The sequence below is a fragment of the Triticum aestivum genome, chromosome 2D (genome assembly GCF_018294505.1).
Source record: "Triticum aestivum cultivar Chinese Spring chromosome 2D, IWGSC CS RefSeq v2.1, whole genome shotgun sequence".
Classification (NCBI taxonomy): Eukaryota; Viridiplantae; Streptophyta; class Magnoliopsida; order Poales; family Poaceae; genus Triticum; species Triticum aestivum.
The window spans coordinates 59,769,514-59,786,587 of NC_057799.1; the positions used below are offsets into that span (position 1 = coordinate 59,769,514).

The 17,074-nt window shown below is 45.7% G+C and overlaps 1 protein-coding gene across 1 annotated transcript; it reads right to left on the reverse strand.

The window, feature by feature from the left end:
* Positions 1-8,846: 8,846 nt before the first annotated feature.
* LOC123055642 (G-type lectin S-receptor-like serine/threonine-protein kinase SD2-5) lies at positions 8,847-10,255 on the reverse strand. Its single transcript, XM_044479569.1, has 2 exons — positions 10,162-10,255; positions 8,847-10,066 (listed from the first exon to the last, which is right to left on the reverse strand). Exons 1-2 carry the CDS (start codon positions 10,253-10,255, stop codon positions 8,847-8,849), a joined length of 1,314 nt encoding a protein of 437 aa, XP_044335504.1.
* Between the last annotated feature and the right edge of the window lie 6,819 nt (positions 10,256-17,074).

Consider the following 17,074-nt stretch of genomic DNA (forward strand, 5'->3'; position numbering starts at 1 on the left):
AGAGTGGAGACTAAAGGCTCCCCCCCTTAGTACCGGTTCGGCACGAACCGGCGCTAACGTGCCACCACGTGGCACGAGCCAGGCCCGAGTGCGTGTAGGACATTAGTACCGGTTGGTAACACCAACCAGTACTAAATGTTTGGGTGTGTTTTGGTTTTAATTTTTATTTTTCCTTTAGTTTTGTGTTTTTAATTTAACTTAGTGATTGTTTTACATTATAATGAGTTGTTAAATCATTAGGTGAAAGTACCGCAGATTAGTTTTGACTGGATGCATGTGGATCCTAGCTAAGTGATCAAGTATATGCCATATCCATAGTACTTGATCACTAGTGATCAAGTAATATGGATATGGCATATACTTGATCACTTAGCTAGGATCCATCCAGTTGAAACTAATATGCGGTTTCTTTCATAAATGATATAATAACTCATCATCATCATCATATTAATATAAAAACTCTTGCATCATATCATCACCAACAACAGTATATACTAGCTAGCAAAGATATCATCGAGTTCAACATGGTCATGATATTATAAGCGTTCATAACACCACAAAAGCAAATCACTCTTTAAGATTAAGTTCAGGACGAAGAACACGGACACGCATGAGAGGACAACAAGTACTAAGGGCATGATAACTAGCTAAATCACTCCTGCTGCTCTCTCTCAGGTAAAATAGCATATAACATGTATAGCTCTCCTGATTCATCATATTGGAGCATGCAGATGAACCTGTCTCCTAATCGTGGGTTGCGCTTCTGATTGCTGCCCCCTAGTACTTCTCTGCGATCGTTAACAATTTTGCTCCAATCTTTCACTATTAAGCATTCATCGCTTTCAGAAATCCTGAATGCACTCATGTGCACTGTAGGATATCTTGGCCGTAAGCTAACAATTGACATGCGACCTTTAGTCTCGATCCACTGAGGCACAACTGTCATCTGTTGAAGAACATCGTATAGTAATTAATATACTTAGCAATGAAAGTTTAGCTTGAAAAATAATGTATGCAAAAGATGCACTGAGGACTAATAGTAAAAAGCTTACCATCTTTCCTAAATACATGTGACCGTAGTTCAATACGATCACTATTGGTCGCACGTTTTGAGTACTAAGATTTTTAAATTCAGGAAAATGATTTCTCTTAACAGCATCAAGATCCTCAAGCCATGAAACATAATACTTATCTCCTCGCAGTTTAGTTCAGCTCCGGGACAGTAGTAGGTCCTGTCTACCAAGCGCCGGACATGTTTGCTTGAATGGAAATAAGTTGTCAATAGAAATTAGTTGTCAACTATTTTTGAATAAATAATATCAAAGACATAAATATAGTTGAGAAACTCACATAATGATAGAACTGGAGGCGTCTGCACATCGACCCAGATGTCTCTATTACCTTCAATATCATCTTCCGGACGAATATCAAAGGTGATAACCATATCAGGCTCAAATGCATAAGCCTTGCATAGTGCTTGCCAAGTTTTGCATTCAAAATATGTGTACGTGTCTCATTGTATAATTTGACGTTGAAAGTATAACCATGCTCGGTCTTCAGGTAAACTCTCTTTACCTCCATAGTTTCCATAGCACTGAAACCTATCTTATCCAAGACAAAAATTCTTGCATGGCAGGGGATGCGCTAGTAGGATAGTGAAAATTTAAAATTATAAGTTGAAGCAAATGAAGCATATATAAGTCATGCTTAATTACGAAAAAGACTTGTCGTTGTGACTTACTGTATCCACTTCGAAGGTCTCATCCAGCTTGATGCTGAAGCGTCTATCATCAACAAGGAAATTTCTGTCGCACAGGCCGCGCTGGTCTTCACAGAATTCGTACTTAATGAAATCTTTTTCGTCGTCAGACGACATTTCCTATGTTCATATAGGTGAAACATTAAACACTTACTAATTCTATTAATTCAACTAATTCAACTACTTCTATTAGTTCAACTAGTTCTATTAATTCAACTAATTCAACTAAGCATTTAATAAAAATAAACTTGTTCTATTAATTTTCTTACTAAAATAAAGTAGCTATTTCTATATAGTAATATTTTAATTAGATCATCAAATCTTAGATATCTAAATTTTCTTACTAAAAATAAACTAGTTCTATTAATTCAAGTAAGAATTTACTAAAAATAAACTAGTTCTATTAATTTTCTTACTAAAAAATATATATAAAGTAGCTATATATAGTAATATTTTAATTAGATCATCAAATCTCATATACTTAAATTTTCTTAGTAAAAATAAACTAGTTCTATTAATTCAACAAATTCAACTAAGAATTTACTAAAAATGAACTAGTTATATTAATTTTCTTACTAAAATATATAAAGTAGCTATATATAGTAATATTTTAATTAGATCATCAAATCTCATATACCTAAATTTTCTTACTAAACATAAACTAGTTCTATTAATTCAACTAGTTCAACTAAGCATTACTAAAAATAAACTAGTTATATTAATTCAACAGAAAATTTGACATGCATTAATCTAAACAACAGAAAACAGAAATAAGTAAAAAAATGTGTGTCTCTGTGTGTGTATGTGTGTGTATATGTGTGTGTGTGTGTGTGTACGAGCGGGGCGGCGGCGTACGGGCGGCGGGGACGGCGCGACGGGCGGCGGGCCGGGGGCGACGGCGCGAGACGGCGACACGTACGGGGCGGCGGGCCGGGGCGACGAGGACGGCGAAGACTAGCGGCGGGCCGGGGGCGACGGCGCGAGACGGCAACGACGGCGCGGCGGGTCGCGAGACGACGGGGGCCGGCTGGGGCGGCGACGACGGCGACGGGGACGGCGACGACGACGGCGACAGGGACGGGCTGGGGCGCGACAGGGGCGGCGACGAGGGCGAAGAACAAACTAAAACGAACTAAAAATATTCGTAAATGGTGCTTATATAGCGGTGGCCATTAGTACCGGTTTGATCCACTAACCGGTACTAAAGGCCTATTTTGGCCAGGCCAAGAGGCGGGAAGAGCAGGCCTTTAGTACCGGCTGGTGGCTCCAACTGGTACTAAAGACCCATCTTTAGTACCGGGTTGGGCTACCAACCGGTACTAAAGGGGTGCGCTGCCACCCGCGGTGTAGAAAGTTTGGTCTCACCTCGCCGGGCGAAGGGCAGCTGCACTGGTTTATAAACCCAGCCGCGGCTGGTACTTTGAACTCCCTTGTAAAGCAGGCTTCTAGGCCTAACTATGGCACGCTGCCCTGTGAGCCTGCTGGCCCTTGTGGGCCTGAATTTCCACGCCCGTGGTCTAGTAGGCCCACTGGGCAGCGCCCCAATAATTTTTTATATAGTTTTTTTTTTCTTTTCTTCTTTATTTATTTTCTTCTATTTATTTCTGAGTAGTTTTTTATATAGTTTTTTTATTTTCTGCTTTTTTTATTTTCTTCTATTTATTTCTGATTAGTTTTTTATATAGTTTTTTTCCCAAATCGGTAAATGACTGAAAAATAGCAAATGCTGTCAGAAAGTGTTGAAAATTGATGACGTCGCTTTGAATGGTGCGTACGGAACGCAAAAAAGTCTGGAGTTGTAATAAGTTTAAAAAAATGAAGTGCCAGTGTAACAGATGAGTTCTCGTCCGAAACCCTGATACTCCGAAAGAGATTGTCCAGTTTTGTACACGAAGTGCATCCAGTTTTTGCGTAACCCTCTCTACTGTTTTGCACATGCTATGTGGGTGAAATGATGATACCATGCCAAGTTTCGACATTTTCAGAGTTCATTTTGTAGTGATTTTTAATTTCACGGTAATTTAGCTCTCTAAACAAATCGGTAAACGACTAAAAAATAGCAGATGATGTCAGAAAGTTTTGAAAATTGATGACGTCGCTTTGAATGGTGTGTACGGAACGCAAAAAAGTCTGGAGTTGTAATAAGTTTAAAAAAATGAAGTGCCCATGTAACAGATGAGTTCTCGTCAGAAACCCTGATACTTTGAAAGAGATTGTCCAGTTTGTACACGAAGTGCGTCCAGTTTTTGCCGTAACACAAGAAGTCCGGAGTTGTAATAAGTTATTAAAGATAAAAAAGGGGCACAATGCTCGTTAATTAGCTTCAAGCCTTTTGGAATAGTGCAAACTGCATTGCACATAGCTCCGTGCAGTCTACACTATTCCTCAAGGCCTAAAGCTAAGCAACGTGCAGATGAGCATTGTGCCTCTCCTTCATCGTCTCTGCACTCAGGGCTTATAAACCGCTCCTAGTGCCTCTCTCTTCACGAGGTGGGACTAAAAAACAGCTTACTAAGAAACTATAGTACCAGTTCATGGCACGAACCGGAACTAAAGGTGCCCGTGGGGCCCCAGCCTGACCACAGCCTGACGCAGCCTCATTAGTACTGGTTTGTGACACGAACCGATACTAAAGGTTGCTCACGAACCGGTACTAATGATCTCCGCCCGCCTAGCCGTTGGAACCGGCACTAATGGACACATTAGTGCCGGCTCAAAATCAAACCGACACTAATGTGCTTCACATTTGACCATTTTTCTACTAGTGTACCATGGCGGCCGTGTGACACACAGGAAGAAGGCGCTCCCGCAGCATGCTGAACGGGGCAGGGTATGCCGCTGTAGGGGCTGGACATCCCCCACCCCTCGCCCTTCCCTCTCTTTCTCTCTACTCCAAGCTTCAGCGCCCTCTTTTCTGTTCATTATAGAGGCGGTGGCTCGTTCGAGGCGGGCGCGGGATCAAGGCGGCTGGGTAAAGACGGGAAGCTTGAGCGGTGTCGACGAGGGAGGCAGCTTGGAAGGCGTGTACCAGTGGTGGACGACGGAGCTGGATGGAGCGGTGGAGGAGTTTCGAAGGGGGGCATGGTTGGGAGAGTAGCGGCAACAGCGGGCGGCCTCATCGTCAATTTAGATCTCGACCTACCTATGCTATTCCATGTTGACCATGACTCCATGAGCATCAGCTTTGCCGAGGTCACGCTTTCTAATCAACTTTTCTCAATTAGATCGACTTATTAGATTGTCCAATGGACATAGCATGTAGATCAGGTCTGTGGCATGCATGGACGAAGGTTTATATCTGCTGGATTCCTATAATTACTTTCCTGCCGACCTTGTGCTATATTTTATACTAGGCATGCAAGCTGGAAGTGGATGAGAATTTCTGCACGACCCTCCAATTCCATGAGATTGCACTGAGATACTCTTCATATGGTAACAAGACATGGTCATCTATTGATTAGTCATGCTGCTTCAATTGGGTTGTTACGAGAACATGGAAAATACTTTAAATGATTCTAGGCTGGGTATGATACCCAATAAATCTATTGATTAGTCATCCTGCTTCAGCTGGGCTGTTGTTGATGTTGACGTGGAAAATTCTGTTATTGCGGTTGGTACCCAAGTCTAACTATTGTAGGTGATGTTCTTTCTTCCTAGTTTTCACTTTTCAATAGGGCCTTATATAAGATTGGTTGATTGGCAGTGTGCTTGCTCTGGTCCAGAGAAAGAGGATGAGCAGAGAATGAGGATCTATTGCTGCTACTGCAATGTATATCTCGTGAATGGGCAAGTAGTATAGATTGTATAATGTTTGCCTCAAAATAAAAGATTGTACAGCCTATAAAATTTGCCATACATAAATTATGCTTGTTGCTGCTAAATTTTATTGCTGCTATTAATGCAGAAGAAGTAAGGATACGGTAAATATGTTACTGTACAGTAAGGTGGTCATATGATCAACAAGAAAGTATCTCTGTAGTAACCATATTGTGGGCATTTTTATTGCTTTCCAATAATCGTTGGGCTTCTGTATTACCAAGAAGTCAATTTCCTAGTGAAGATATAGCTGCAAGGATGCAATATTTCAACTTTGAAGTTACTTAAGCTTTTGGATTTTAGATTAGTTGCCATCACCAACAGGTATGCTCTTGTATGTCAATAATCTTTAACTGTAAAACTTTCTGACTAGATTTGTTTGATATTCTTATTCGGACAATTTGATTTAGGAAGAACCCACTTGATTATTTTTACCTCTGAATTTACGTCACATCGCTGAGCTCCACGAAGTGAACTCCTTCTGCAACTAGACATAGGAACGTACTAGAAGACCAGTCTCGTCGCCCGCCTCTGACCCTCCTGTCTCCAGACCATCGCTTGCCTCATGCATCAACTAGACATAGGAAAATGTTCGTTTTTTTACCATGGGAAGTCGAACATTTTCGATGAAAATTTTAGTGACGCGAGGATGACAAGTTTATTTGACACGTATGGCAAATTTGTGCTCAGTTTTTTTCCAGGAAGTTGTCGTGTGTGTCAACTAAACTTGTCATCCTCGCATCACTAAAATTGCCATCGAAAACATTCGATTTGCCATGGTTACATTCCAAATGTTCGGGATTTATCATTTCTTTTTTTGGATCCATTATTAATGTGGAGTGGCAAAGATGAACTTACAATGATGTTTCACATTCATTCTTTTTTTTATGCATACAATTAATAACGTTTTCCGTTTTGTAACCCATGATAAGAACGGTCAAATTATAACCCATAATCGAGTAAGAAATGGAACATACCTCTGTGATGTGAACAAATTTTGTTTCGTTCGTTGAATGCCAAAATTCGCACACATATGTGATCTTCAGTAAGTAAATAGTTCTAGGTCAGTACACCATGGCAATTATCATGTTGCAAAATGTTAACATTTTTGTTTGCTCATTAGTTTGGAATAGTGCCTACACAATGGTCATATACAAATTTCTCCACAGAATGCTATGTCCTTTCTCTCTCTCATTCCATTCTCCACATAACAGGGCAACTAGGTTTCACAACCTCCCTTGTCCCATCCCGCCTTCTTCCTGAGCTCCTGGGTTCCACCCCATGGTAATGCGGAATTTTCTTGCAGTTACTAATGAGTGGGACGACAAGGCGTAAAAAATGAAAAATAAGTAATGGAACCGGCAACTACCATTCAGTGTTTACCATTCTCTGGTCTACACAACTGACATTTGCTAATGAACTGTATTTTTATTCTTCCTTGAATTGTTCCATTGTGTTATCCTTCGGTAAGTGTGGATAGTTGTGAAGTATAGTCAGAAGCTGAACCCCCCTTCCCCAGCAACCCTCTCGCGTCGCTCGACAGAAAGGGCGAACCCTACCCACTGCCAGGCCACCTCCCAGCCCTCCCGCCCGCCCCTCACGGACGTCGGGGTGCGCTGCCAGGTGAAGCCTGGTCAACGTTGGTGGCAGAGGTGACTTCTCTCCCCTCCCCTCCCCTTGGTGCTAGGCGGCGCGGATGGTGCACCAATGCGGCGGCGTGAAGCTTCAATAGGGGGCGGCAGCGCAAGGGCGGGCTCCCGCGGCGCGGGGCGGGGTGGCCTGCCGGTGGTGTGGATGGCTGGGGCGCGTCGAGCTTCCTCTTCCAGGGTTCGGGCGTGCTTGTCGGGCGGAGGTGTGTGCGGGGGCGCGATGCGGAGGCGGTGCATCTGATGCGCAGAGGCTCCCTGCAGCGCGAGCTGGGAGCGCCGCGGTCTGGTGACCCCGTGGTCATCGGGCGACGGCTGCTGACGGCTCTGGTGTTCGCGGCTCTTCTCGCGAGCGTGGAGGCGGGGTTGTATTTGAGCAGTTCATGATAGATCCATTTATTGGCCTGTGGCAACGCACGGACATTCTATTAGTCATGGTAGCAACTGAGCACTAATAATCTGCCTATGGGAATCGACTCAATCAGGTCACTGTTGAACATCGACAACAAGCTCGACAGAAAATATGTCGAGGAGGCGACGAGGACCTTACGAGCGTACGGAAACCAAGCGGGGGTGAGGCCGCATCGGCTTGGGGGTAGTTTGAGTTCTCGGGGTGACCGGAAAACACGACAGCCACGCCGGGTGGCGCTAAGACATGGCTGGCTAGGGAGACACAGAAGAGAGGGTCATTCTCAAACATGGAAATTAAACAGGAGCTCATGATTATCATGCTTAGCAATGCCCGCACAGATGAAATCCGCAATAGTTGCATTTCAGTCGACTGAATTTTCACAGTTGGGTCAATCAATTTTGGTCAAAGGGAGAAATAGCCAGATGGGAGGAGGAAACTTGTCGGAGGGGACCTCGTTGGGTAGGCCACCCTGATATCTATCTTCGGGTTCAGGGTGGGGCGGTGGTGGACGGCGGTGGTGGGGGGATTCGCCAGAGAAAAAACTTAGTGCGGCGGGGCCTAGAGGGATGGCCGGGGCGGTGGGAGACCGGCGGTGGGGGTGGTTCCGGGGAGGGCGAGGCAGCGCGGGAGCGCCGCCGGCCGCGGGCTGTGGGGGTCGGCGGTCCGGCTGGTGGTCCGTGGTGGCGGCTGGGGAAAGATGGGGTAAGGAAGAAGAGAACGAGGTGGAAGATGATTTCTAGACGTTGGATCTTGATCTGGTGGTTGGGATGAAATCGACTGACCACTTCAAAATTTCAGTCGACTGATGAGTAGCCACTCCCGACGAAATCTCTATAACATTATTTAGTACTCCATCCGTTTCTTTTTACTCCGTGTAGAAAATTTCGTCAAGGTCAAACTATATAAAATTTGACCAAATTTATATAAAAAATGAACATCTACAATACTAAAACTATATAGTATGAAAATACATTTCATGATGCATCTGATACTATTGATTCCATATTGGAAATATTGATATTTTTTAATATAAAGTTAGTCAAATTTTACAAAGCTTGACTTTACCAAAGCTTATATACAAACTAAAAAGAAACTAAGGGAGTAAATGCTTATATTTTACTCCCTGTCTCAAAATGTAAGACTTTATTTTTCACCAGTGAGTATATGTATTGTTCCATGCATGGCAATCGTACTACCACGAGAGTATCGTAGCTTAAACAATCTCGTTGCTACCACGAGAAACACCATTTGCGGGAGTCAACGCCGTGTTCACGGAGCTCGTCGTCGTGATCCACAGGTTTGCCGCCGCCGGCGCTGCCATGAGATGCTGGAACGGGTTCGCTGGCGGGGCAATGTCCATCTCGCCCTCGAGCATCTTCACCACCACACTCATCGGTGGCCTCGCCTCCGGCTGCTGCTGCACGCACCAGAACGCCACCTCGCACATCCTGTGCGCCGTCTTCTCGTCTTGCTCGTCACAGCTCTCCACGACTTCCATTAGCTCGTTGCTGTCGTACTTTGTCCACGCCAGCTTCGGGAACCACTGCTGGCTCTCCGGCGCGGCCTCGTCGAAGTTCCTCCTCCGACCGAGGATCTCGAAGAGGAGGATGCCGAAGCTGTAGACGTCGCACTTCTCGCTGGCGCCGGCCTGCATCCACATCTCTGGCGCGGCGTACCCGGGCGTGCCGCGCATCCCGGAGACGGTCTTGTGCGTGTCGGCCCGGTTCAGCAGCTGCGCGAGGCCGAAGTCGGCCACCTTGGGCGTGAGGCCGCCGTCGAGGAGGACGTTGCCGGGCTTGATGTCGTAGTGCACGATCTTCTGCTGGCACTCCTCGTGGAGGTACCGGAGCCCCTTGGCGACGCCGACGGCGATGGCGCGCGCCGTCTCGAAGCCGACGTCGCGGCTCCGGTCGAAGAGGTAGGAGTCGAGCGCGCCATGCTCCATGTACTCGTACACCAGCGCGCGCACGTCGGCGTCGTAGCAGAAGCCGAAGAGCCTGACGAGGTTGATGTGGTGCGTCCTCCCGATGGTGCCCACCTCCGCCATGAACTGCTCCTGCGAGGTCCTGTCGTCTTGGCCCGGGTGGAGGCGCTTGACGGCGACCGTGAGGCCGTTGGGCAGCATGCCCTTGTAGACGGCGCCGAAGCCGCCGGCGCCGAGTCGGGCGGAGTAGTTGTTGGTGAAGCCCGAGAGCTGCTGCGGGGTGAACCGGATGGGCTTCTCGCCGGCGATCTCCTTGAGGAACCTCTCCACGGTGGTGTCCCGTATCTGGGAGTCTGGCACGACAGCGTAAAGCCCCGTGCTCCCCGGCGCAGCCGGCGCGGCGACCGGGGTGGTGTTGATGTTGATGGCGGGGAGGCCGCTCTTCCTGACGCACCTGTACACGAAGCAGGCTATGGCGACGGTTCCCAATATGCTCAACACCGCGATAACTGCATTAATGGCACGCAATTAAAATTCAGAGTTAAACATAAATCATGTCGAACTCTTGTTCTTGATGGTGGCGTCAGATTTGTCGGGAGCGCACCAACGAAGACGGCGAGGAAGGAGTTGAAGGTGCTGGAGGCTTCTTTGCCAAAATCGTCGTGAAATGATGGTGGTGAGAAAGTAGACATGTCCATGAATTGGTTTGGTGGTTTGGAGGCAACAGATGATAAAGCAAATGATGATTGTGAAGTTTTACACGGACGGGGGCACAAATAGGAGATCAGGATCGACCTAGAAGCAAGCGCTCACTGTTCTTTTTCAAGTGGTACGTAGCACCCATTCAACACGTCAACTCGATATCGTAAACACGGTGAAGAAGTCATCGTGCCCGCACATGACCAGCTCGATCGGTCGGACCCAAATCGCGTCATTACAGGCAGCTGCAGATTCCATGGGAGTGATTAAGATCGAACAGGCAAGGTCAGTCAAGATGACGCAGCAAAACTCTAGCTCACTCTTAGTCTTCTTGATGGTTCGAAAGTCTACACATTGGCGTGCGGCCACGTTGGCCAAACCGAAGGTCAACTGTGTATATATATCGAGATGAGCAAACAATATTAGGTTCACTTAAGTTGACATCCCAAGTTTTCCAACACAATCTGTTCAAAGTTCAAACCCCGGTTACGTGGTATTACTAATCCACGGAGACATGGTATAATCTTTTTTCTGCGGGGTTATAAGGTGTTTTACTCTAAAATTATAGGGTTACAATCAAGAGACAAAGTTCCTTAATACACGGAGGTCTTGGTTGAGCTGCAAAACAGTGAAATAATCACTACGACTATAATTTGTCAATCGATCTACCACACCATTTTGAACACTCCAAAGCTTCTAAGGAATAACCTCCATGTCGATCATCAACCCCTTGATCTCCATGACGAGGTGCCCATACGCCGAGCGAGATAGCCCATCACGTGATAACACAAAATGGCCTTCGAAGAGGACAGGGCGATCTGCTCCCTTGCTTGAACAGTAAATTCAAAAAAAAATCTGAATTTTTTTTGGTGTGGGAGATGTCCAAGTGCGTGATGTTCATACCAAATTTGATGGTGCTTGAACATATGAGTAGCTCTCAATAAAAAAAAGTTGAGGTCTATGAGAAAGTCAATTGTTCATGCACCGTTCAAATCAATTTTCTCTTTTTCACCATGAGTTCATGAGATGTCCAAACACGATGAAATTTTACGAGGCCATCAGCATTTGAGTGTCTTGGCTGACAAAAAAAATCAGATTTTTAAAAAAGTTTCTATTTTTTTGGTTTACTGTTCACAGGGAGCAAATGAGCCTGGCTCATAAATGAATATTCGCTCTAAAGAGTCTGGTTTTGTTTTCCAATGCCTGGGCTAGAAAATTTGGATGTTCTATAGAGCGTAGAAACATTTCGACGCCGGAAGTGCTAAAAACATTGGACTGCCATGAATAGTATGTAAGGCAACCCAAATACTTTCGGGTAGCACAATGAACTCCACAAAAATGTTCAGTGTCACCTCACGCAAAATGTGAATCCCTCTTTACCGCTGCGGCAACTCCTATTTGACGCCCGTTGCACCTGTTAATGTGTTATTTTCAAACCAGCGCACACCCCTCGCCACGCTGGTTCGGCCCAATTTACTTTGTTTTCTTCCTGTTTTAAAATCGCAAAAAGAATCGAACCCTCGACATACTGGTTCGATGTAAGCTGTAGTAGCGCACCCCTTGTGAATACTTAAATATTTTTCCCTCTATACTCATCCCCCAAACCGGTTTTATTCCTTTCCTATTTTTTTATTTTTTCTATAGTTCCTTTTTCTTTATTTTTTTATTCTTCTAAAATACGATGAATTTTTTTCAAAATTGATGAAATTTTTAATTCTATAAATTAGTTCTCAAAACTGATGATTCTTTTTCAAATTAGTTTTTTTTTCAAAATTTATGAACTTTTTTAATATCTGTAACTTATTTCATATTTGACGAACATTTTTATAAAAATGATGAACTTTTTTTAACTTTGTGAAGAAATTCAAAATCTGTGAGCATTATCTAAATTCACGATGTTTTTTAGATTATATGATTTCTTCTCATTTTTTCGTTTTTTCCAAAAGTCAAACAGACTGGTCAACCATGAATGGTCAAATTGATCAATCGACCAGGGGAATCGGGCGAGCGAGCGCTCGCTCCTTTTGGGGCGGCCCATAAAGGAGGGCGTGTGAGCGCAACTACACTCCTTGGCGCTTAAGGCGCTGGGGAGGAGCTCTCTACCGTTGATTTCAGCGAAAATGCCCAAATAGCGCATAGGTGCGCGCATCATGGGCTAGGCGGATTACCAGTTTTGCGACCCTTTTTTTCCTTTCATTTTCTTGAGAGCAACTACCGAGGGGTAGCCCTTGTGAGAGCCCTTCAAGGGTTATTTTTGATGGGCGGCTCTTAGCCGCCGCCATGTGTCGCATGATTGGCGCTGACTTTGGTTTTTTTTTTATGTTTTCAGGTTTTATATTGGTTTTTTTTTGCCTTTTAAAAATTTCCTAGGTTTTGGACCATAATTTTTTGATCTTTTTTGTGTGTGGAAAAGCACATTTTTTTCTTTCGCGAGAGGCATAGATGTGCTTCTCGTGGAGCTACAGGTTTGCTTTCGCGAGAGGCGCATATTAGCTTCTCCTGGAGGCACATGTTTGTTCCCGCGAGAGACACAACTATGGATCTCGAAAAAGAGAAAAACATGTTTTTTGTTTCTTCCTCGAGAGACAGAGATTTGCTTCTCCTGGAGGCACTGGTTTGTTTCTCGTGCAGGCACAAGTTTATTTCCATGAGAGGCACACATTTGCATGTCGTGCAGGCACAGGTTTATTTCCGCGAGAGGCACAAATTTACTTTTCGTGTAGACATAGGTTTATTTCCGCGAGAGGCACAATTTTTTCTCATGGAAAGGAAAAAACACGTTTTTTCTTGTTCCATAAGAGGCACATATTTGCTAGCGTGGATGCATAAATATGCTTCGGCGAGAGGCATAACTGTGCCTCTTTGAAAGGAAAAAAAATTGGGGTAAGCCTTCATGCTTTCGGCTCGGTCTTTTTTTCCTTCCTGTTTTTTTCCGGTTTTTCATGAAAAAAAGTTCATCAAACCTATTACCATCACATCTAATTTCAAACATCTCGGCGCGAGAAATCTATTTGGACGCATGATTGAAAAGATAAAACATTTTAACTAAACAAATCTAAGAAAAAGAGAAAACTTACATGTTGCGAAAAGTGACGCACCACATAGGGGTACCACTTAATTAATGATTTTGGGTTATCTTCTCTTTTCTGCTTTGTGGTTTTCTTCAATGTGTTTTTTAACATAGTACAATTGAAGTTTCTCACATACACGGGTATACACTTACCCCTATGAACGCGCACACGAACACGCTACCCCTATGAGCACCTTCGATAGACTGAGCTAGCATAACATCTTGAGGTTTTATAAAGTCACCACATGCGCCTCACAGTCGACGGAACGTCTCCTCCCACTAAATGAACATCGCCGGAAGCCTGAAATAAATCCAGGAATAATGTGAGCATGAATGTAAGTCTAGGACTTGGACCTGGGGGGCTTGGGAATACCACTGTGTCCTCCTAACCATGTAACCACAGGTTGATTTGGTTTGTTTTGTTTCTTTTCATTTCTAGTTTTTGAACATGTATACAGTTTTTTAAAATACACACTAAACATTTCTTTTATGGAAAAACTATGTCCATATTTTCTCTTTCTCCCACTTTTATGAAAACTAAGGTTATTAGGCCGCTCATTTGGACGGCTCAATAAGCATTTCTATATTGAGCACGATTCAAAGATTTGTAGTGACTCTTTGGGCAGTGTGGGGAGCGCGACGGAAAGCAATATACGAGGACATCTATCAAAGCCCATTTGCTGTCCATAGCTTTGTGCAACATTACCTAGGGGAGCTGTGAGCAATCCAACCCAGGGTGACTCAGGTGCCTGTTTCATCCCCGAACAGGCCAACACAGTGGATCGCGCCGCCTGTTGGGCTAGCAAAATTAAATGTTGACGCCGCTGTTGGGAGAGGACGATCATATGGAGCTGTCGGTGCCATTTGCAGAGATCAAACCGTTATGTTCCTTGGTGCATCAGCAGTGGTTTTCCCAAATATTTCTGAGCCGACGACTCTTGAATCACTAGCCATCAGGGAGGCGTTGGCCTTAGCAGATGATTTGTACGAGAGGAGCATTCAAGTGGTGTCGGATTGCAAAGTGGTAGTGGACGATATACGATAGAAGAACCCAACGCTCTACGGGGCGATCATACATGAAATCATACACTGGAAAACTCTTTTTACTTTCTGTAATATTATCCATGATTTTAGGAGCTCGAATGTCGAGGCTTAGGGCTGGATTAACGAGCTGCTCGGCTCGTTCGGCTTGTTATCATTAAGCTCGTTATCATTAAGCTCGTTAATATTAACGAGCGAAAACGTCTGTTCAGCTCGGTTCGTTATGCTTGTGAGTGTTCACGAGTGCTCTTTAAGGTAATAAACAACATAGAAGAATCCCATGATCCCATAAAAGATTCACAATGGAATAAATTGAAAAGGACGTAAACGTAATAAACAACACAGAAGAATCCCATGATCCCAATAAAAATTAACAACGACATAAATTTAACAAAGACGTTTGGTTCCTGGCGACTGGCTCCTGGTTGACTCTAGGTCTGCTGGCGGCTAGCTCCTAGGTCTAGGTGAAGTGCCGAAGTGGGCTGGGGTACTGGGCCCGTAGGTTGGGCTAACTAGCAACTCTTTTGTTAGTGGGCTGATTTGAACTGGTCTCATGTCAAATTTTTGAAAATTAACGAGCTAAACGAGTTATCTCGTGAAACTCATTTGCTCGCTTGTTAAGCTCGTTAATCTTAACGAGCAAAAAACATTGTTCGGCTTGGTTCATTAACTAACGAGCACGAGCCGAAACGAGCCAAACTATCGAGCGTTTATTATGCTCGCGAGCTTCGAGCTTTTCGTCCAGCCCTATCGAGGCTCACAAACTCGCGAAGCACGCATTATCTCTAGGGGCTGGCTGCCATGTTTGGTTAGGTCAGCCCAATGGTCTTCATTTCGTCCCTGTAAACATTGTGACGATTGAATAAAAAACTTCAGAGTTTGCCTAAAAAAAACTTTTCAAAGACCTTGCGCCATGTCCCCTATATATGCTGTCAAACTAATTCGCCCCTATAGGAACAAAGAAAAACATTTTTTTAGCAACAAAGTAAACCATTTTCTTGGAAAGAAAAAAACAAAGAAGAACACATCAAAGGAATTGTCAGGTCAGACGATCGTCGCTCTGGGGAAAGAAAAAATTTCAAGTGTTATACAAAGAACTTTGCTGCTTTGCACGTACCAATGGACGCCTCCTCCTCCTAGCATTACGATTACTCTGCAAGGGCTGCAGCTAGCTTGCAACCAACTGTTACATCATTTCTTAATCGCCTCATTTTGCGATTATCATCAAGTAAGTCTTCATATTAAACCCCCGAAGATCATGAATCCAAATATTTCCGCATTTTCTGCACGTAAATCATGTTCTCGCCCTAGCTTTCGCCACCTGTAATTCCAGACTTTCAGCTGATCATGTCCTCCCACTTTGCTCACCTCGCTGCGTACGTGAACACCACGTCCAAAGTCTCCAGCCATCACCACCCATAAGAATCCCACATTTCAATCATCATCAACACCCGGATCGATCCTGGATCCTCAAAGACCTTCGCGACCAAGAACCGCCACATGCAATCATCGTAGCCGGCGACTCTAATCGACGGCAGCAAGCAAGAACACACGGCGGAAAGGTCAGGAACTCGATCGCCGATCGATCATGCCGAGGGAGTGCAACCCGTGCAGCGGCATGCTGGCGCTCTTCAAGGGGCGCCCGAGGGCGCAGCAGCTGTCGCAGCCGCCGAAGCCGACGCTGCTCCGCCGCGCGTTCGGCAGGATGAAGAGCAACCGCCGGCGCCGGCGCCACCGCTCCAGCAGCTTCAGCTCCGTGCGCGCGGTCTTCTGGCCGCTCATGTCCATGGGCTCGGACGTGGACCGCAGCTTCGTCGCCGACCGGCCGCCCAGGAGTTCCTCCGACGACAGCGGCGGCACCGCGGTGCGCGCGCCGTCGCCGTCCCTCGACACGCCCGGCGCCGCGTCGACCACGGCCGCGCGGCTGCTCGCGATCCAGGCTCAGATCGGCGAGGCCGCCGCATCGGCGTCCCCTGCCAAGCAGAGCAGCACGGCATCTGGCGCCGTGCGCGCCCCGTCGCCGTCGCTGGACGAGCAAGCCGCGTTGACGACGACGGCCGCGCGGGTGCTCGCGCTGCAGGCTCGGCTAGGCTCGGCCGCGGTATTCGCGTCGCCGACGAAGCCGATTACCACCGCAGTGCATCGTCTCAGCGACGTGGCCGCCGCCTGCGGAGACGGCGACGTGGAGGAGGCGTGCAAAGGCTTCGAGAGGCATCTGATGGAGATGCTGGTGGAGGAGGCCAAGGTGGGGGACCTCATGGACGTCGAGGAGCTGCTGGGATGCTGGGAGAAGCTCAGGTCGCCGGTGTTCGTCCGGCTCGTCGGCCGCTTCTACGGCGACCTCTGCATGGACCTCTTCTCCGACCTCGATGACGACGTGTCATCCGAGTCGTCCGATGAGTCGACTGTTTGACCGCGTGCGGCGCTTCTCACGGTGGTTTCAGTTTGTCCCTATGACGGGTGGACCCGTATGTGGCGATTTTATCATTTTATTATCATTTCTCCAGATTGAAGGAGAAAACTGTTTCATGCTTTTGTCCAAGGCGTTGTATGTGCATCTCTTTTTCCTGCCTTTTTTTTTGCGCTGGTATCTCTTTTTCCTGTCTGAAGCATTGCTGAGAGGCTTGTTCCACACCTAAAGAAAATGGAAATGATACATAGATAAAACTTTTGAAATCCCAATAAATGAAGTAAGTACCACCTCCGT

Excerpts from the sequence above, each read along its gene's own strand:
- LOC123055642 (XM_044479569.1), bottom strand. The coding sequence starts at position 10,255 with ATGGACATGTCTACTTTCTCACCACCATCATTTCACGACGATTTTGGC. Across the intron at positions 10,067-10,161 it reads CTTCCTCGCCGTCTTCGTTG|TTATCGCGGTGTTGAGCATA; the intron begins GTGCGCTCCCGA and ends CCATTAATGCAG.